Source organism: Giraffa tippelskirchi, chromosome 2, assembly GCF_054371585.1.
Source record: "Giraffa tippelskirchi isolate mGirTip1 chromosome 2, T2T-mGirTip1v1.2.pri, whole genome shotgun sequence".
Classification (NCBI taxonomy): Eukaryota; Metazoa; Chordata; class Mammalia; order Artiodactyla; family Giraffidae; genus Giraffa; species Giraffa tippelskirchi.
This window is the reverse complement of record NC_137276.1, coordinates 168,312,812-168,335,701: the sequence shown is the minus strand read 5'-3', so window position 1 is coordinate 168,335,701 and position 22,890 is coordinate 168,312,812. Positions and strand designations below refer to the sequence as shown.

Below are 22,890 nucleotides of genomic sequence, written 5' to 3'. Positions count from 1 at the left end.
GATTTAATCCTATCGGAGTTTATGTCAGGGCAAGCTATCTCCCCAAGTATATTTACCATCGGTACTTGTCACATTTCCTTAGATAACAGTGCAAACAGGAAAAGAATCCAGAGGAAGAGGGCCTGGCAATGCATAGACAAGAATTAAGGGACAGAGAGAGCTAGGACAGGAGAAAAGGGGAGAAGAAACCGGTTGGGGTGGAGAAGGAATTACGTCTATGCGCTACACGTTTAACAAAGATCTGGGTGCACTTAACAGTGTTAGGCTTGGAGTGGCAGAAGCCTATGGCTGCCCTGGGGAGGAAAACGGTAACTACTGAGCATTTCGATGTTGGTCAGCATGGTATTGAGGGTTTATTATACAGTATGTCATTTAACCTTGGCAAATCCCCATGAGATCAGCCTTATTTTCATCTCAATTTGATAGATGAGGAAAATCCTCAGGTAGATTAAATAACTGGGTTGAAGCCACAGAGCTAATAAATAGCAAGACTAGATTTAAGCTTATACCTCTAAAATCTCAAATCCTACAATTTCCACTGTACCACTTGCCTTCTAGGTAAGTTTCCTAATGGCAGAGGTTTAACCCTTTAAGGGACATTTACAAATTTACTTCAATCACTTTGTAGAGAAATTCCTTTTTTTCTTTATAAGATAAATAATAAGAAACTTAAACAATAGAAAAGGGTATAAAGTAAAAAGTTCCTCCTTGCTCACCATGAACTCTAGTCTCCAGAAGCACCATAATTTGGTGTCTATCCTCCACATCTTTTCCTACACTGTTTTTTTTTTAAATTAATCCTATCATGTGCATTGACTCACAACTTTGTTTTTTCTTCAAACTAATGAAATATCATTATATTCTTTATCAATATAAATAGATCTAATTTTTTTAGTGACTGCATGAAAATTCACTACATGGATGAACCATAATTTACCACTTTTGCTAATGATGGGCATTTAGGTTGTTTCTAAATATTCATTATCACAAACAATGCTGAAATAACTTATTGAAATGAATACCTTTATGTTATTTTAGGTATCTCTTCACAAATGTGCTTTTTTATTCCAGGAGGATGTATTTCTCAAAGTGAGATTGCTAGGTCAAAGGGGATGAGGCTTTTAATAAATAATTCAGTAAAGAAACTTATATTCCCATGAACAGTGTGTGACAATCCCATGTTTCACCACAATCTTTCCAACAGGGAAGAATATCAGTCTTAAAAAAATTTTTGATAACCTACTAAGTGAAAAAAATAGCTTCTCAGGTGGTTTGAATTTGGTATCCTTTTGTTATTATGAGTAGAGGGCAAGACGACCTGGTTGAGAGGCAGATGCACGGGGTTTCCCAAAGTCATTCGCTTAGGCCAGTGACTCAACCGTGTACCCACATGCTAATCTCAGAGCACATGCAAATTTAAGTCTCACCAGAATGACAGATTTCTGTGTGCCCTGGGCCTTCAGAGGTCACTCACTCATTCACTCATTTATTGAATACCTACTATGAGCCAAGCGCTGTTCCAGATGTTGGGGGTAAAGTGGCTGATAAGAGAGACAAGGTCCCTGTACTCTTGGAACTTATATTCTTGGTGGGAAAGTCAATAATAAACAAGCAAACACATAAACAAGGTACTTCTGGTCATGGCTAAGCTTTACAGGATTGCTTAGAAACTGGTAGAGCTTTGTATAGCAAGTCCTCAGTTCAGTTCAGTTCACTTCAGTCACTAAGTCGTGTCCGACTCTTTGCGACCCCATGAATTGCAGCACGCCAGGCCTCTCTGTCCATCACCAACTCCCGGAGTCTACCCAAACCCATTTCCATCGAGTCAGTGATGCCATCCAACCATCTCATCCTCTGTTGTCCCCTTCTCCTCCTGCCCTCAATCCTACCCAGCATTAGGGTCTTTTCCAATGAGTCAGCTCTTCACATGAGGTGGCCAAAGTATTGGAGTTTCAGCTTCAACATCAGTCCTTCCAATGAACACCCAGGACTGATCTCCTTTAGGATGGATCGATTGGATCTCTTTGCAGTCCAAGGGACTCTCAAGAGTCTTTTCCAACACCACAGTTCAAAAGCATCAATTCTGCGGCGCTCAGCTTTCTTCACCGTCCAACTCTCACATCCATACATGACCACTGGAAAAACCATAGCCTTGACTAGACGGACTTTTGTTGGCAAAGTAATGTCTCTGCTTTTAAATATGCTATCTAGGCTGGCCATAACCTTCCAAGGAGTAAGCGTCTTTTAATTTCATGGCTGCAATCACCATCAGCAGTGATTTTGGAGCCCAAAAAAATAAAGTCTGACACTGTTTCCACTGTTTCCCCATCTATTTCCCATGAAGTGATGGGACCAGATGTCATGATCTTAGTTTTCTGAACGTTGAGCTTTAGGCCAACTTTTTCACTCTCCACTTTCACTTTCATCAAGAGGCTCTTTAGTTCTTCTTCACTTTCTGCCATAAGGGTGGTGTCATCTGCATATGTGAGGTTATTGATATTTCTCCTGGCAATCTTGAGTCCAGCTTGTGTTTCTTCCAGCCCAGCATTTCTCATGATGTACTCTGCATATAAGTTAAATAACAAGTCCTACTACTCTACAATAAGAGCCAAGACAGACACACAGACTCAAATCCTCCTCATAGCTCTTCTTGGCTGTTTCAGAATCTAAATTGGGCCCCAAATCTAAATCCTCCTCCTCCTATTCAAACTTGGGGTCTTCCCTATTTCCCATCTCAGTGAATGGGCAAGACTGAAAACTAGGTATTGTCCTTGACATCTTTTTCTCCCTCACACTCCATATAAAATCTATTATCAAATTGGGTTTATTTATCTCCCTAGTATTTCTGGGATCCCTCTCTCTCCATTTTCACCTTCACCCCAGCACAAGCTCCATCACTTTCAGCCTGGATACTGTTTCAGCTTAACTGGTACCTGCACACACTCTGGTTTTCCTCCATGTGGATAGCACACTGCTGTCCATCTCCCAACTTTCTCTTTAAATATCTCCAAAAGCTGTCCATTGTTCTCAGGATAAATACAAAGCCTCCTACCGTGATCCATGAGACCACACTATCTGGTCCTACCCACCCCTGCCTCCTTTCCACCACATGTCCTGTGACTTCCTCCTCTCAGTCATGGTGACATTCTTGCCACACCCTCATTCTCACCGAGCTCCTATTCAGCAGCCTTGCACATGCTATTCATTTGTCTGGGATGATTACACCTCAGCTCTCAACTCAAGTATCATTTCTCCAAAGAGGGCCTCCCGAATGAGCAAAATCCGTCTATTACAACCTCTTGTTGTACCTTGTATCTCTTTCTCATGGTCCCCGTCATAGCTGTATTTCTACATTTCCTTATTTGTTCTTAAGACTATAAACACCATGGAGTCCAAGGCCATGTCTACTTTTGTTTGAGAGCATGTCTGGCACATGGTATATATTAAACATCTGGCAAATAAACAAACAAATTCATACAAGAAAGGGTAAACTGCCTGGAACAAATTTTAAGTGCTCTGAGAGTACAGAATATAAATGGTTAAAGATAACCATTTGTAATATGGCCAGACAAAAAGCAAGGAAGAAGCAAAAAGCAAGGAAGAAGAGAGTATGTTGGGGGTGGGAAGGGTACAAGAGGATGCTCATAGCAGTGGAGACATAGCTGCCCAAGTTAGTGAGGCCAGAATGAGAGGGCCTTGAATTCCAAAGAGCTTTAATCCACTCATACAGACTATGGGGATCTAGTAGAGGTTCTTAGAGCAGTAAAGAGAAGGTGTGTGCATGCTATAAGTTGCTTCAGTCATGTCCGACTCTTTGCAACCCTATGGACTGCAGCCTGCCAGGCTCCTCTGTCCATGGAATTTTCCAGGCAAGAATACTGGAGTGGGTTGTCATTTCCTACTCCAGGGGATCTCCCTGAACTAGGGATGGAGCCCTTGTCTCTTATGTCTTGTGAATTGGCAGATTGATTCTTTACCACTAGTGCCACCTGGAAAGCCCACTAAAGTGAAGGTGGGAAAAATTAACCCAGGTAGATTAACCTATCATCTGTGTGGAGAATGGTTGGAACTAGACAAAGAAGTAGCAGGCCTAGAGGTAAGGAGATGGTTAAGCTGCTGGGATTAAGCAACAGAACATGGTACCAGATTTGGGAAATGAAGAAAGTGTCAAATCCTTTCCTTGACCCCACCTAAGATTTGTATTTTGGAAGATCTAGAAATGAATACCAGAGAAAGACATGATCAGTTTTTTAAACTCTTAAAACACACAATTTTATTTCTCCCCTAAGGACTTCAAATAATGAAATAAAGTATGAGGCTGAAAGAAACCAAGGCAAACAGTACAGTAATTACCCACCATCTCATCCCACTGCATTGCTGTTGGGGCAAGATGTTTAATAATTAACATCTGGTTAGACATCCCAGGGGCTTCCCAGAGGGCACCAATTGTAAAGAACCGCCTGCCAATGCAGGAGACATAAGAGACATGGGTACGATTCCTGGGTTGGCAAGATCACCTGGAGGAGGACATGGCAACCCACTCCAGTAATTTTGCCTACAGAATCCCATGGATAGAGGAGCCTGGTGCACTACAGTCCAAAGGGTCACAGAGTTGGACATGACTACAGTGACTTAGCACGCATACATGCAGACATCCCAGAGGTAGGCAATTTCCATTTCTACCAGGATTCAATGAGACAGAACAAACCTGCTCCATGGTATGCAACAGCTGAAAGAGCAATGGACTAAGAGTGAAGATGCCAGGATCCTCATCCCATCCCTCAAACCAACTCCACTGTGTCAACCTTAGACACCTGACTTCTCCGCACAGATTTCCTTATCTGTAAAATTGGCTGGGAGGGGAGGATAAGGACTGGGGGTGATTTCTACTTATGTTCCCAGAGCACTGCATTTTGAGAGGTACTTCAGGGAGCCTCACAGGGGGTGAGGGGCGGGGCAAGGGAAAGGAGCAGTAGGCAGTCCCTTATCCACCACCTGAGAAGCTCCACTTTACTATATCAGGGACCAAGGCATATTAGGGCTTCCCGGTGGTAAAGAGTCTGCCTGGAGTGCTGAAGACCTGGGTTCAATCCCTGGGTCAGGAAGATCCCCTGGAGAAGGAAATGGCAACCCACTCCAGTATTCCTGCTTGGAAAACCCCATGAATAGAGGAGGCTGGTAGGCTATAGTCCATGGGGTTGCAAGAGTCAGACACGACTGAGCAACTTCACAAGGTGTATTAGGTCTTCAGTATTATCCCAACCTTCACAACCACCACCAAAGCAAAGCTACTGGTTTAGATGCTAAGAAGCTTGTTCATTAGAAGTTAGCTGTCTGATTTTCCAAAGAATGATAACACAAGTTGATAGCTACATGGATCTAAAAGTTAACACCCCTCTAAGATCTTTTTGAAAATTCACAAAAGCACAAATGACACACAACCTTTTAGAATCTGGGGGAAAAAACTAACTTTTCATTCCAGGAATAAACTTTGAGTTTGGATAATGGTAACAAGTGCTATTAGCCATTAATGCAAAGGGCTGCAGGAACTTAATTTAGCCTTATCTTAATAGTCTGTTTTAAGAAATAAATATTACTTGTGTGATAAAAATTTTTTCCTTTTTAAAGAAAAAAGTTTGGAGAATTACACACACAAACCCTCTGATCTCACCACAGCTCCAAACATAAAGACTGTGGTAACTTCACAGGACTTCCTGACCTCAGAGGCTTCGTCAGAGGCCCAAGCTACACTGACTAGCCAGTGTACCCACATCTGACAATCTCATTACTGAACCACACTTTGCAACTGCAGAAACTTGGATGCTAATCAGAGGGCTGGGTTGCCTCTTCTTCAGATACAGAAGACAAAACGGTGTTAGACCAAAATGAATACATTCTAGTGCAGGGTTTTCCAAAGTTCATACCTTAGTTTGCAGTGGATCTTGACAAAAACTGACTTACTGGATTTTTCTATTTAATGCTGCTAATTTGGGGATTACTTTCTATGAATTTAAATGTTATTAAAGCAATGTTTATTGTTAACTTGATACTTTTAATCCAACATGGTGACTGTTTTTTGTATGTGTGTATACCTCTTGTTCCTATTTTATAAATCTCATATATGTGTGTACATGTCACAATGCAAACTATATTTTTTCCTGAACTTAGAACTTTTCTGTATTTAGCATTCTCTGGTTTTAAAATGTGTCACACAGGTAGGCTTCCATTTAATGAATACCAGGCAAATACGGCAGTCTGTATTATTTGACCACCCCAGCATCCTGGCTACTCACACAGCATGGCTGGTTCATGAGCACATGGAGCTCTACTTTCCGAAGACTTTGTCCACTTAGCAATTTGTTTACTTTAAGAATATACCCTTTGGTTATGGTCATTGTATTTGAAAAATGTTCAATGTTCAATATCCCTCACAAAAACAGAACAGCTTTTAAAATATGCTGGTGATTTAAGGATTGAGGTTTACACCCTAATGGGATTTTTGTCTGTAAGTCTTCTTTCCTTATTCTTTTTTCCTAAATGCCTGCTGGCTACAAGTCCTAATTCTGAGGATGGCGTGCCCAGGGCCAGAGTGAGAGTAGACTTCAACTTTCCTAAAAAGATAGCTCAAGCAGCTTCAGAAATCCCTAGCTGCTATGGAGTTTGAGCTAAACATGTGAGGCACAGGAGAGAAGTCTGTGCAAAACTGTGGGATTTTTACGAATTTGTTTTCACAGTCTAAACTGGTGACTGCTCTAGTGGAATTTCGGGCACTTCCATGTCAGTGAAGTTTAGTCCATTTCCTTGTGTATCATGAGCATCCAACATTCATCCTCCTCAGCTTCAGACAATTTATAGGACCCACATCCTACAGAAAATGTGGTAAGCCAAAAGACCTTAGGGATAACAGTTTTCTAGCCTTTTGCAATTCTCCCTCCCTTTCATTCTCAGCATTAAGCTTAAAAACAATTATAGAATCTTGTCTAAATGAGATTTGATTACATCTGAGCTATCTTCATGTCCTCTGAAGCTTGTAAAAATAGAATTCTTCCTGTACCTTCATATTACATCTTTTCCCGCAGAGAAATACAAGATTCAAACTGGTCTGTGAGCAAACTGAGCTGACCTCCCACTGACAGCTAAGAGGTGAGAGGGTAGCTATTCCTAAAAGAGGGAAGAAAAACAGGTAAAATGAAATAGAACAGGGCAGAACTTCCAAGGGAACTCAGGTTCTGGTTTGCAAGGTCACACCTACATCTCAATTGAAAAGAGCTGAAAGAACCTACACATTGTTTCACTAGGCTCTCTCTTCCCACCTGATTTCACTCATGCAGATCACGGCCTGCCATTTCCCCGACTGATAAACTGAGACACACAAAACCATGCTTTCAAAGCACAGGGGATTGGCCTGGAGGTTAAGAAAATGAAAGGTGGTAAATGGATGAGCACTTGATGGGGAGACAATGATCATGGGGTAAAGTTAGGGAAGTGAGCTGATACAAAGTAGAAAAGTGACACTGAACATGATTAGCAAAGAACCTCGTGTTGTGATCCTATAAAATATTAATAGATTCTGAATCATATCGAGCTTTCCATCATACACTGAGGGTACATATACCTCTCAGCAACGAAATGAGCCAATATGGTTGTCACCGTATCTAAAACCTATGGCAAGTATCAGATGAAAGGAAAAAGTAATTAGGAATTGAAAGAGCGGCGTTTCTGCCTCTATCAATCCGGCTTTAGAGACCAAGAAGTGCCTAGAGAGCAGGAGGAGGCCAGAGGCTCTGAGTTTCTTCCTTAGTTGCACCTGTTTCGTAAAGGCCTAAGCTAATAGAAAACAGGTTCCCACAGGCAGAAACTCGATCCAGTCTCCGCACATCCTGGCGCCCGTGCCAAGAGCCACCAGAGCGCGGCCCAGGCCTCCACTGTCCCGCCTGCGGCCAACTCTGCTAGGCCAGGCAACAATGGCTTCCTCTCTCCTTGGGCCTGGCTAGGACCCATTTTCCTATGGCTCACCTGTTGGGAGCCAGGTGAAGAGCAGCAGCCAAGGTGCGGGCAGCTCGGAGCCCATGCTGGCGCTCTCCGGCCCCTTTCAGATCAGGGACTGCGGAGAAACTGTGTCTTTCTTCATCAGCGACCCGTCCACGACGCACCACTTCTCCAAGGAATCCCTCCGCTTTGCCCTTACTCGGCGCAGCGCGTCCGGTGGACCGACCCCGGGCCCCAGGCAGGTACCGCCGCCTCCTGCCCACCTGGGGCGCTCCTCGCGGCTCCGCCTCCCGCTCCTAGCGCCGGGCTTCCTGCTCCGCCCCCGGCTCCCGCCCGCGGCCACCTTTCAACCTGCCTCCGTCTGCAGGCAGGCTGCCAGGTGATTCTCCTCAGTGAAACAGCGTTTCCTGCCACTCTCCGCTTTGTCTACGGAGCCTGTTACCATATTTTCCAGAAGTTCTCGGGAAATCTTACGCCTAGCAAATTTCTCCCCCTCTGTAAAATTCTGTGGATATAACTTTTTAGGAAATATTTCCTGTCGTATGTTTCCACTCAGTCATACATGCTTGGGAAATTCTTTTTTCCCCCCACTAAAACCACACCTATAGGAAGTTTACATGCAATGATTGTTCAGATTTTCTCGAAATAAAGATGCGGGGTATGAACTAGAGAAATAGACTTAATCTTCCAAGCTGTAAAAGAAAAGGATGTCCATGATAGAAAAGTTAGAAAAGTATGAATTAATGGAAGTAAAAAAAAAAAATCCTGCTCCCACCACCCATAGTTAGGCATCGTTAATATTGGTTTAGTCCTTTTTTATTATTTGCCATCCTGCATGCAGCTCAGCAGCCCCTTGCAGACCTCACCCACGGATTCTAGGTCTCTTTGCATCAGGCCACTTAGGATGTAATCCCAGCCTCTCCTTCCCTGGTAGGAAACCATGTGTAGGGATAAAACAAAACAGAGAGAAAGGCAGCTTGCCTTCAGGAAGCAGCCGACCAATGACATTAATTTGGAAAGTAACATAAACATTGGCCAATACAAATAGACAGCCATTTTATACACCTCTCCTTAACTGGGGATTTCTCACTGTGCTCCTCATTATGTAAAGAAACAATTCTCCTTTCTCCTAACCATCACCTTTTACCTGAAGAAAATAGTTATAAAGATCTGTTAAATGTGGTTTCTGGGCTTCCCTGGTGGCTCAGACTGTAAAGAATCTGCCTACAATACACAAGACCCAGGTTTGATCCCTGGGTTAGGAAGATCCCCTGGAGAAGGGAATGGCAACCCCCTCCAGGATTCTTGCCTGGAAAATTCCATTGACAGAGGAACCTGGCAGGCTACAGTTCATGGGATTGCAAAGAGTCAGACATGACTGAGTGACTTATACTACCACTAAAGATGGCTTCTGCCCTCAGGAAACTGCCCTTCTGCTCACCAACCTTAGAAGTCAATATTATTTCTCCTAAGTGTATCTTGTGTTTTACTTTGCTGGGAAGGTTTCTCTTCTCTTGGCGCTACTGGAGTCCCTCCTCTCTCCACCCAGAGGAGTATCCTTGTCCTGAATCTGATTGGAGATTTCAACCCAATCTCTTCTCTCCAACTGTCCTCCTTCCCCTCTACTCCTGGGTCTGGCCTCTGGTTCCCCAATAGGGCCTTTCCACTTTAAATATTTTTCTTGTAGCCTTTTCTCTTCTATAAAGTAGGAAGTAAAATCAGGAAGTGCATGGCTAAAGGCAGATAGTACAGGATGTTTAGAAGTCCACAGTGGGATCCCAGAATAGCAGGAGTAGCAGGATACAATGTGAGTGAGGGATTCTCCCCACCACCTCCCAGGTACCCTGTACATGCTCCCAGGAACACTGTGTGTGTTTTACTGTTTGTGACCCTGAAGGATTTGTGTGTCTCTGGCTTAGAGAAATGTTCTAAGGAAATTTTCAATCCCACTCTAAAAATGTATGAGCCCTCTTCTTCTTAAACCTACCACCCTTACCCCTTGCTTTGGTATTAAGGTCATTTTGATACTCGTTGAAGTCAGCATTTCTCCATATTTATTCCATGAAACAGTAGTTCCATGGAATGTTAATATATAGTATATGGGGGAAAAGGGCTCTTTGATCAAATATATTCAAGAAATGCTGGCTTAAGCTAAATTAAACATTTTTTCAGGACCCGTCAAACCCTTAGGGCTGCTACTACACATTTGAATATCCAAGGGAATATGTCACACAGTATTTCCCAGCATCGTCCAACCATAAAACCTTTTTTCTCATACATATCTTAGGACAGATGTCCCATGGAACGTGTTTTGGGAAAGCCTGGTGGTCTAATCCAAACATAACTGGGAGATACATTGGACTCTTCCATAGGAATAACAACAAAAAAACAACTTTAACAAAAGTTATGCCAAGTGCAGTAGAATTAGAAAATTTCCTTGTTCTCTCTTGGGAATCACTTGGTCAACTGAACATTTACCTCCATTGCTTCCCTTGGAGTGAACACTTAGGTTAACTTTATATGGTCCTTGGTCTACTATGGTCTATCTTTTTCTTTACCACTTAATAAGTATTATGTACCAAGTAATGTCTTAAGTGCTTTACATGGATTATCTCATTAAATTCTCACGATAACTGTATGAAATAGAAACTTATTATTAATCCCATTTTACAGATGTGGAAGCTGAGATACAAAGAAGTAACTTGCCCAAGGTGATAAACCTGCTAAGTGGTGGAATTTTGGGTCTCAGTGAGGCAGTCTGATTCCAGACCTTCTGATCTTAGCTGTTATACCACCATACACTCTCACTTACTTATGTCTCAGTGTATATAGTTGACTCTATGTGGAAAGAACAGTTTCTTTCCACATAAACTATTTAGCTCCAAACAAAGAAAAATTCTATTCCACTGCCATGAGCTCTCCTGGGCCAATGATTTTGCCACCATGTGCCACTCATTCGATAAAGATTAGATAAGAGTATACGTTTGTCTCAGAACAACAAATAGTTCTTTCATGGCTAGATATAGAAGTAAAAAATCACTTGACCTGCTGATAGTGACTGAGACAAAAGTGTCCTCATCTGCAAAATAATAATAGCTACTATTTATTAAACACTTGCATTGCACTAGGCAGTATTCTAAGCACTTTTCATTTTAACTTCAATAATTCTTTCAACTATACTATGTGGCAAAGACTATCATTGTCCCCACTTTATAGCTGAGGAACTTGAGGCACAAAGATACAGTTATTTACCTAGGATCATCCAGCTTGTAAGTAACAGAGCTGAGATGCAAACTTACACCTTTAGTTACTACTCTAGCCATACTGTGCTTCTTTGTGTCAACTGGTCCAGGCTCTAAAACAAAGTACTGAGCTTATGATCCCACCATGTATAAATATACTTTCGAGTTGAAACTGTATCCATGACTATTCTGAATACTGAGTCCATACGTGCATATGACTCTGTGTTTGAGAATATTGTCATATTTATACATCTATGTGCCTATTTATTAAGAAAGGAGAAAAGAAAAGAACATGTAAATAAAAATTATGCTTCAGACAGTTAAAGCTAAAGGATGGTGAGAAAAGAAAATTGCTAACTAATGTTGTACCATTTGGAGTGTCATTCATTTTATATGCCAAGCATATAGCATAGCACCCAGCATATAGGTAGTGCTCAATAAATATTTGTTAAGCTATTAAAATCCATAGTTTCTGGAGGATGTGACATGTAATCTGGATTTGAAAACAAATAAAATTTTGCCAGAGTAATCCAAGCAGAGGGATCAGCATGTCAAGAATCATGGGACCAGGAAATAGCATAGCTTAATTATAAGCACTTGAGTTCTGCTAGACCATAAAACAAGGTGGGGGAGTGGTAGGAAAGTATGTTAGAGAGCTGCTGCTGCTGCTGCTAAGTCACCTCAGTCATGTCCGACTCTGTGCGACCCCATAGATGGCAGCCTACCAGGCTTCTCCATCCACGGAATTTTCCAGGCAAGAGTACTGGAGTGGGGTGCCATTGCCTTCTCCGGTTAGAGAGCTAGTCAGGGTAAATAAAAGGCCTTGCATGACCAGCTGGAGAACTAAAACTTCATATAATAGACACTGGGAAGACAGTGAAGGGTTTCAAGCTGGGTGAGGCATGATCAGACTTTCTAAAGTTTATCTTTAGAAAGAAACTTGGCAGCAGTAAAAAGAATGGTAGGTGAAAATTGAGATGAAAGACAGGGAGACCAGTTATGAAACTGTTACTATAGTTACTATAGTCAATGAGGGCTTAAATCAGTCATTAGTGTTGGGAATGGAGAAGAGAGAATAATCTGGCAGATATTTAGAACATAGAATTGACAAAATTGCTAATAAATTAGATGTGGGAATTGAGAGACGAATATGTTTCTGACTGTTGAGCCTAGGTGGACGGTGATGCCTTTAAAGAACATAGATATATAGAAAAGTTTTGAGCCACTTCAGACACATTGCACCTGAGAGAACAGTCAACCATCCAAATGAAACTCCTGTTCATGGTTGGACATCTTTATTAAGTGTGATTGATTAGATGAAGTTAGTAGAAGCTGCATACCTGTATAGGGAGGTCTGGGCTAGTAGAGACTGAGAAATATTCTGGATTAGTGGGATATAACAAGACATTAAGAAGAGGTGGCAAGAATACACAGGAGAACTGTACAAAAAAAGATCTTCACAACCCAGATAATTACGATGGTGTGATCACTCACCTAGAGCCAGACATCCTAGAATGTGAAGTCAAGTGAGCCTTAGGAAGCATCATTATGAACAAAGCTAGTGGAGGTGATGGAATTCCAGTTGAGCTATTTCAAATCCTAGAAGATGATGCTGTGAAAGTGCTGCACTCAATATGCCAGCAAATTTGGAAAACTCAGCAGTGGCCACAGGACTGGAAAAGGTCAGTTTTCATTCCAATCCCAAAGAAAGGCAATGCCAAGGAATGCTCATACTACCACACAATTGCACTCATCTCACATGGTAGTAAAGTAATGCTCAAAATTCTCCACTCTAGGCTTCAGCAATACATGAACTATGAACTTCCAGATGTTCAAGCTGGTTTTAGAAAAGGCAGAGGAACAAGAGATCAAATTGCCAACATCTGCTGGATCATTGAAAAAGCAAAAGAGTTCCAGAAAAACATCTATTTCTGCTTTATTGACTATGCCAAAGCCTTTGACTGTGTGGATCACAATAAACCGTGGAAAATTCTGAAAGAGATGGGAATACCAGATCATCTGACCTGTCTCTTGAGAAACCTGTATGCAGGTCAGGAAGTAACAGTTAGAACTGGACATGGAACAATAGACTGGTTCCAAATAGGAAAAGGAGTACGTCAAGGCTGTATATTGTCACCCTGCTTATTTAACTTATATGCAGAGTACATCATGAGAAACACTGGGCTGGAAGAAGCACAAGCTGGAATTAAGATTGCTGGCAGAAATATCAATAACCTCAGATATGCAGATGACACCACCCTTATGGCAGAAAGTGAAGAAGAACTAAAGAGCCTCTTGATGAAAGTGAAAGAGGAGAGTGAAAAAGTTGGCCTAAAGCTCAACATTCAGAAAACTAAGATCATGGCATCCAGTCCCATCACTTCATGGCAAATAGATGGAGAAACAGTGGAAACAGTGTCAGACTTTATTTTTCTGGGCTCCAAAATCACTGCAGATGGTGATTTCAGCCATGAAATTAAAAGACGTTTACTCCTTGGAAGGAAAGTTATGACCAATCTAGACAGCATATTAAAAAGCAGAGACGTTACCAACAAAGGTCTGTCTAGTCAAGGCTATGGTTTTTCCAGTAGTCATGTATGGATATGAGAGTTGGACGGTGAAGAAAGCTGAGCGCCGAAGAATTGATGCTTTTGAACTGTGGTGTTGGAGGACTTTTGAGAGTCCCTTGTACTGCAAGGAGATCCAAGCAGTCCATCCTAAAGGAGATCAGTCCTGGGTGTTCATTGGTAGGACTGATTTTGAAGCTGAAACTCCAATACTTTGGCCACCTGATGCGAAGAGCTGACTCATTTGACAAGACCCTAATGCTGGGAAAGATTGAGGGCAGGAGGAGAAAGGGACGACAGAGGATGAGATGGTTGGATGGCATCACTGACTCAATGGACATGGATTTGGGTGGACTCCGGGCATTAATGGTGGACAGGGAGGCCTGGTGTGCTGCAGTTCATGGGGTTGCAAAGAGTCAGACACTACTGAGCGACTGAACTGAACTGAACAAGACAGTTTACCTTGGAGTAGGGCTAAAAGCAGGAGGTGGTACAATCTAGTGAAAGGAGTTTGAGAACAAATAAGGTTTCTTATTACCACTCCTATTCAACATTTTACAGGATATTAAAACTAGTATGGGGCTTCCTTGGTGGCTCAGTGGTAAAGAATCCTCCAGCAATGGAGGAGACACAAGTTAGATCCCTGAGTTGGGAAGATCCCCTGGAGGAGAGCACAGCAACCCATTCCAGTATTCTTGCCTAGAGAATCCCATGGACAGAGGAGCCTGCTGGGCTGTGGTCCATAAGGTCACAAAGAGTCAGACACAACTGAAGTGACTGAGTATGCACGTGTGCATAACTAGTATAATAAGAAAATGAAAAGTAAAAGCCTGAAAATGAAGAGTAACATGTTGTTATTCACAGTTTTATGATTACACAGAACACTGAAGAGAATTTGTAAATTATTTATAAGGACTAACAAGAAAGGTTGCTGGAAACAAGGTCAATATATTCATGTCACTTGTGCTTGTACAACCAGCAACATCCATTTGGAAAATATGACTCTAAAATATATATTTGCAGGGCTTCCCTGGTGACTCAGTGATAAAGATTCTGCCTGCCAACGTAGGAGACAAGGGTTTGATGCCAGTTCGGGAAGATCTCACATGCCTCAGAGCAACTAAACCCATACGCTGCAACTATTGAGCCCAGGAGCTGCAACTACTGAGCCCACATGCCACAACTACTGAAGCCTGCATGCCCTAGAGCCTGTGCTCTGCAACGAAATAAGCCACTGCAACGAGAAGACCTTGCAAATCCCATGCACATTAGAGGAAATCTGACTTAGTATTCTTAGTATTCTGACTTAGTCCTTCATCGGAAGGACTGATGTTGAAGCTGAAACTCCAATACTTTGGCCACCTAATGCGAAGAACTGACTCCCTTGAAAAGACCCTGATGCTGGGAAAGATTGAAGGTGGGAGGAGAAGGGGACGACAGAGGATGAGATGGTTGGATGGCATCACCGACTCAATGGACATGAATTTGAGTAAACTCCGAGAGTTGGTGATGGACAGGGAGGCCTGGCCTGCTGCAGTCCATGGGGTCGCAAAGAGTCGGACACGACTGAGTGACTGTACTGAACTGATGTAGTATTACACATATTAAAAGATGCTCAACTTAACAAGTAATCAAAAATTGGAAATTTAAAACAACAAATGCTATTTCACATATGACAAATTGGTTAAAATGTAAAAGTCTAAGCCTACCAAGTATTGGTAAAGATATGAGAAGTATAAGTTGGTTTAACTATTTTGGAGAACAATTTGACAAAACCTCGTAAAGTTAAATATGCACATATCCTAGGATCTTGTGATTCCCCTCTAGGTCTCCACTCCATAGATATTCTAACTCTTGTGCACACATGTGCAAGGGTGTTCATTGCAAAGCAATTTGTACAAAACTTGGAAACAACTTTCTACTGGAGGGAAATAATAATGTGGGGCTTATAAATGGAATGAGATAATATGCCACTGTTAAAATTAATTAACTAGATCTATACCACAGATGAACATAAAAAATATAATGCTATATAAATAAAGAAGTTGCAAGATACTTCTCTGTCAAATATTAAGACACAAAACAATATGATGCAGTGTTATGGAAGATTAATTTATATGTAGAACAAAGTATAAAAACATTCAAGGGAATGGGATTCACCAGTGTTAGGGTGTTGTTACTCCGAGAGGGAGGGAGGAGAGAAATGAAACGGACTTTAGCTGAATCTGTGATGTTTTATTTTTTTAAATATCTGAAACAAATAAGCTAAAAGTGTAAAATCAGTTACATTTAGGTGGTATAAGTGGTACCAGTTATATTATTTTTTATAACTGATATTATAAGAGGTATGTTTTTGTAACTCTTCTGTATCTTTGGAATATTTTGTATTTAAAATACTTTCAAGACAAAAAAAGAGAGTGAGCACTGGATGTAGAATTAGACCAAGTGTTTGTGTCATGACATTTCCACTGGTATTCAGTGTTACTCTATGTAAGTCACTTTGGGCATAGAGGTTCTTATCTATCAAATGGGAAACTGCAAAAGATAACCTTCTTGGCCCTTCCCACCTCTGGCATTCTGCAGTACAAAGGTGAGAAGAAGCCAGATTAGGAGACATCAGGGTCCCTTGACCGGACAGAGAAATACAGAGCCAACACATCTTTAAGACTGACCTCCTTCAGAGAAGGGTCCTGCCAGGCTCTGCCGATTCTGAGCAGAAGGATAGACTCCATGTTCTGCCAAAGCATGAAACTCATTCTTTAATCACACTTGTCATTGAAAGGCCTAAGAATCTGGTTCTCTCAGTATTTTCTTCTAAGGAGGGGAGAAGGGTTCTGCATTCCTAGGCTGGAGCCATAGAGAAGAAAGAGGTCCATGTTCTCAGATCATAGCAACCAAGGCAGAAAGCCCACAGTTTTGCTACGATGAGAGGGATTTTTTTTTCTCTCTAATGTTTCTTTCTCTTTTGTCAAGGCCCGGTTTGCTGTGTTAACTCAGAGCTCCTCTGAGAAAATGAGCTCAGTCCATGCACATCTCTGTAAAGCTCAGTAAGAGGCAGAATATCCAGTTCTTTGCAGCACACTCCAGACTCTGATTCAATAGTCTATGGGACAGGCCCAGGAAACAGTATTTAAAAAAAAAAAAAGTTCCCAGGTGGCTCCAATGTGTAGCCAGCGTTGAGAAGCTAACTGAAGGGTGAGCTGAATCAGAGAATGCCCCCACATATTTGCTACCAATCAGGGTATTCCCCAGGGCAGTCCCTAAATCAAACACTTTCCAACACATCTCCCATCTCAGCTTCTCTTTAGTAACTCTGCTTTGCCACCGCCTCAAGTGACAGAACAGGAGTCTCTACTTCAAAACCCATGGTCCTGAGATGTGTAACTTTCCCCCTTTTTTGGCTTCTCCATCAAGTAGGACAGTACCTTCAAATGGCAGTGAATCTCAGGTCATTACCACAAAGTAATAGCTCTAAACAATCATAACAGTAGTAACACATGCTCTCTAAGCCTGTTTCTATATTTGTAAGCAAAAGCGAGTTAAACTAGATCAGTAGTTTTTAGACTGTGTTCTGAGAAACTATTCTGTGAAATATCTAAGGGGTTGCTTCTGCCTGATAGTAGGGTTTGCAAAATCAGTGGATCAAATGATCCAGAAGTTCTCTTCCGGAATCAACATTCAACTATTCTAAATTCTACAAGAATAGATTTACGATACCATCAAAGGCAACTGTAACCCATATAGTTTGAGGTCAACTGAATATCATATTTACCAACCTTGGTCTAAAGCAGATATTACAAACTGGCTACTTGCAAGCCAAATTTAGCACAAAGACTTGTTTTGGTTTTGCCTGAAGAGTATTTTCATTTTTCCTTTCTTGGTAGCTTTTAGAATTTTTCCAAATTTAGAGTATAAAACAATTCTGAAATCTGCACAAATAAAAGGTGTATCACTCAATGAAATATCACACTATAAACATACCTTTGCAACCACTACTCTAGACAAGTTATAAATCAGTTAACACCATTTCAGAAGGTCTTCCTCATTACCCCTCTTAGTCATTCCTTCCTTCCTCCTCTCCAGAGGTAACCACCATCTTGACTTCTTCCACTGTATTCTGGTTTTGCCTCTTTTGATGTTTATATAAAGGAAATAATAGTACAGTTTTTTTGAGTTTGTCTCTTTGGCTTAATATTAGTGAGCAAAAAGTTAGCAAGGAAAAGAATTAGTGAGATTCATCTATGGTTTTGCATGTACCTATAATTCATTAATCTATAATATACTAATTTTCATTTCTGAATAGTTTCCCATTGTTAGAATACACCACAATTTATTTATCCATTATATTGTTGATAGATATTTTATTTGTTTCTACAATTTGGCCATTATGAATAACGATGGTATAAAATACTCATAAATGTTTGGTGGGGCCATATACCAACCCATTTTTGCTTCTATAATTCAGGGTCAAATGATCAGGTTATAGGGTATCCATGGTGATTTTATTTTATATTTTGTTTTTTTAAATAGATGATAATTTCTTTATAATATTGTGATGGTTTCTGCCTTATATCAACATAAATCAGCATTAGGTATACATATGCCCCCTCTCGCTTGAACCCCTTTCCACCTCCCTCCCCATCTGACCCCTCCCAGTTGTCACAGAGCACTGGCTTTGGGTCTCTGAGTCATATATCAAACTCCCACTGGCTATTTTACATATAGTAATGTATGTTTCAGTGCCACTCTCTCATATCATCCCACCCTCTCCTACCCACACTGTGTCCAAAATGTCTGTTTCTCCTTTGCTGCCGTGTACGTAGGATCATCAGTACTATCTTTCTAGATGCCACATATATGCATTAATATATGATATTTGTCTTTCTGTCTCTGACTTACTTCACTCTGTATAATAGGTTCTTAGGTTCATTCACCTCATTAGAAATGACTCAAATGTGTTCCTTTTTGTAGCAGAGTAATATTCCATTGTGTATATGTACCACAACTTCCTTTTTCATTCATCTGCCAATGGACATCGAGGTTGCTTCTATGTCCTAGGTATCATAAAGAGTACTACAGTGAACACTGTTGGTACATGTGTCTTTTTCATTTCTGGTTTCCTCAGGGTATATGCCCCATAGTGGGATTTCTGGGTCATATGGTAGCTTTATTCCTAGTTTTTTAAGGAAACTCCATACTATTCTCCATAGTGGCTATATCAATTTGCATTCCCACCAACAGTATAACAGGTTCCCTTTTCTGTGTGATGATTTTAATATATGTCCATGAAGTCTTTGACCCTCCTGTTTTCAAAAGAGGGAACCTAAATCCATGACCCTCAAGTATAGGCTTGACTCAGTGACTCACTTCTAATGAATAAAATAACAGAAGTGACACTGTGTTACCTCTGAGACTAGGTCCTAAAAGGCTTTACAGTCTCTTCCTTGTCTCCTCTGGGGGAAACCAGTTGCAATATTATGAAGATACTCAGGTAGTCCTATGGAGAGGCCCACACACTGAGGAAGCAAGGCTTCCTGCCAATGAATGTGTGAGTGAGCTATCCTGGGAGGAAATTTCCTAGCAGTAGTCAAGTCTTCAGAAGAGTTGATATCTTAACTAAATTCTGAGAGACCACGAACCCAAAATTCTACAGCTAAACTACTGTCGAATTCCTGACCCACAGAAAGAATAAGAGAATATATGATATTTAAAGTTACTAAAACAGTATTGCTATTATGCAACAATAGGTTACCAGTAGAATAAGCATGTGTTCAGTCTTCATAGAAAACGCCAAAGATTTTTTCCAAATTTACCCACATACCCATATATCAGTGTATGAAAGTTTTCATGGTTCTGCATCCATGGCAATATTTGGAACCAATGGTCTTTTCAAGTATAACTCTATAAGTGGATGCGTGATGGTATTGCCTTGTGGTTTAATTTGCATTCCCTAATGACTAATGAAGCTGAACACTCTCTCATATGTTTATTGGCCTTTTGGATATCTTACTTTTGGCTTTAGTGGAATCTTATGCTTATTTTTCTATCACTTTCTTGATATTTAGGAGTTTCTTCTGTGTCCGGGATATAGTCCTTTTTGTGGTTAAAAATGTCTTCTCCCAATTTTTGACTTGCCATTTTGATCTCTTAATGATATTGTTTGATGAACAAATATTTTTTTAATGTTTTTATTTGTTTATTATATATAAATTTGTAAATCTTTTCCTTTAATGTGCTTAAGATTCTACTATTTTATTTAAGAAATATTTGCCTTCCCTAGGTTCATGAAGATATTCTCCTCTGTTGCCTCCTAGAAGGACTATATTTTGGTTTTTACTTTTAAGTCCATCATACACATAGAATTAAGGTGTGCATTAGCCAGGGGGTGGAAGGGTGAGTTAAATTTCATCTTTTCTCATGTGAATATCCAATTGACAAAGCCCAATCACTGAAAATTAATTCCTTTCTCCATTGCTCAGCAGTGTCAACTTTTTAAAAAATCAAGTATTGATACATGTATGTATCTGATTCTGGGTTCTCTATTCTCTTCCACTGGTCTATTTATTTGTCTATATTTGTGCCTGTACCACATTCTTTTAATCAGAACTTTATAAAAAGTTCTGATATCTGCAACAGCAAGTCTTTCTACCTCATTTTTTCTCCAAGACTGACTAGACTATTCTTAGCTCTTTGAATTTCCACATATATTTTAGAAGCAGTGTAATAATTTCCAGAAAAAAAAACTCTGCTAGGATATTAATTGGGATTGCCTTTCATCAATAGGTCAATTTGGGAAATTTAACATTTTATATTTTGAGCCCTCTAATATCTCCATTTATTTTCATATTTTCAATTTCTCTTAATAATTCCTTTAGGGTTTTTTTTCTTGGTAGAAATGCCATACATCTTCGTTAGGTTTATTTCTGTTGATATTGTTTGATGGCAAACTGTATCATTAAAAATTTTTATTTTCTATTATTTGTGGTTGGTATGTAGAAGTTAAGTTGATTTTGTATACTAACCTTGTATTCAGCAAACTTGTGTATCTGGTCATTTTTGTTGAGCCCAGAAATTGTACATGAAAAACTATAGAGATTATTTCTAGTTTCAACTCAGAAGATGTAGAAAGTTATAAGGAGACTTCTTCCCACCCTAACAATAAGAAAATGATGGATAAACTGCAAACCAATGAAGACTCTTGAATTCTTAGAACTGCCATGACAGGGCAAAAAGGGAACCCAAATTTTAGGGAGAGACAAGCTCCTACACAGAAAAACAGGATCTGATCACCTGGGGTGTGCATGCGTGCTCAGTTGCTAAGTTGTGTCCGACTCTTGGTGACCCCATGGACTATAGCACTCCAGGCTCCTCTGTCCTTGGGATTTCCCAGGCAAGAATACCGGAGTGGGTTGCCATTTCCTCCTCCAGGAATCTTCCAGACCCAAGGATCGAACCTGCATGTCCTGTGTCTCCTGCTTTGGCAGGCAGATTTATTACCACTGAGCCATCCAGGAAGCCGATTACCTGGGGTAGAGGTCTCCAGGTCCCTCATGTCAACAAGAATCAGCTGGAAAATTGTAATAAGTTGCTAAAGACTGAGTGCAGGTTAGTGTGATACAGTGAAGCTGCTGGAGGTTCTCATCTTCTTGCAGGATTTTTCTATAAGAACATCACCAGGAGCTCACAAGGAAAACTGGAGAAAATCTAGAGGAAATTTTCCTCACAGGAATGAGTGAATGATGGGGATTAGAAATTGCTGCCAAAATTCTGCCCAAACCCATTTATCTCCCTTAGGGAACAAAAGGCTTAATTTGCAGGGATAATGGAAACAAAACTGTGTCTGTGAGGCACTAGTGGAAGCCCATTGCCACTGGGGGGAAGAAGGCAGAAAAACCATGTTTACCCCTTGGAAAAATTCAAGAGTAGGTTCTAGCCCAGTGCTAGATTTGAAGGGAGGGATAAGAATGCTATCGAAAGCCCATGAGGTTCACAATGTCTGACTAAAACTGAAACAATGAGAACATCAGAGAACTCTGCCTTCCTCACACCCCTCCTCTGTAACCACTGATAAACACCAAGCACTGATAACCACTCTGATAAGCACCAAGTAAAACAAGAATATAGCTAGGAAAATTGGATTAAAGATTTACTGAGCATGGCCCCACCCATCAGAACAAGACCCAGTTTCCCCCTCAGTCAGTCTCTCCATAAGCCTCTTATCCTTCACCATCAGAGGGCAGACAGACTGAAAACCACCATCACAGAAAACTAACCAATCTAATCACATGGACCAGAGCCTTATCTAACTCAAAGTAACTATGAGCTATGACCTGTAGGGCCACCCAAGACGGATGGGTCATGGTGGAGAAGGGAATGGCAAACCACTTCAGTACTCTTGCTGAATACTGACAAAATGTGGTCCACTGTAGAAGGGACAAAATGTGGTCCACTGGAGAAGGGAAGGACAAACAACTTCAGTATTCTTGTCTTGAGAACCCCATGAAAAGGCAAAAAGATAGGACACTGAAAGATGAACTCTCCAGGTCGGTAGGTGCCCAATATGCTACTGGAGATCAGGGGAGAAATAACTCCAGAAAGAATGAAGAGACGGAGCCAAAGCAAAAACAACACCCAGTTGTGAATGGGACTGGTGATAGAAGCAACATTCGATGTGGTAAAGAGCAATATTGCATAGGAACCTGGAATGTTAGGTCCATGAAACAAGGCAAATTGGAAGTGGTCAAACAGGAGATGGCAAGAGTGAACATCAACATTGTAGAAATCAGCGAACTAAAATGAACTGGAATGGGTGAATTTAACTCAGATGACTATTATATCTACTACTGTGGACCCCTTAGAAGAAATGGAGTAGCCATCAGAGTCAACAAAAGAGTCTGAAATGCAGTACTTGGATGCAATCTCAAAAACGACAGAACGATCTCTGTTCATTTCCAAGGAAAACCACTCAATATCACAGTAATCCAAGTCTATGTCCCAACCAATAATGCTGAAAAAGCTGAAGTTGAACAGTTCTATGAAGACCTCCGAGACTTTCTAGAACTAACACCCAAAAAGATGTCCTTTTCATTATA

The 22,890-nt window shown here is 40.9% G+C and overlaps 1 protein-coding gene across 8 annotated transcripts in view; it reads right to left on the bottom strand.

Annotated features, from left to right (window-relative positions):
* Positions 1 to 22,890, bottom strand: part of ILDR1 (immunoglobulin like domain containing receptor 1) — a 272,897-nt gene that overhangs the window by 40,601 nt on the left and 209,406 nt on the right. For 2 of the 8 annotated variants that reach the window (XM_081571832.1, XM_081571831.1), the window contains exon 1: positions 8,017 to 8,351. The exons of the other annotated variants lie outside the window; for them this stretch is intronic. In XM_081571832.1, the coding sequence (XP_081427958.1) occupies positions 8,017 to 8,071 (55 nt within the window). In that variant the 5' untranslated portion in view covers positions 8,072 to 8,351. Of the gene's footprint in view, positions 1 to 8,016; positions 8,352 to 22,890 lie in introns of those variants that run through there. 8 annotated transcript variants of the gene reach the window in all.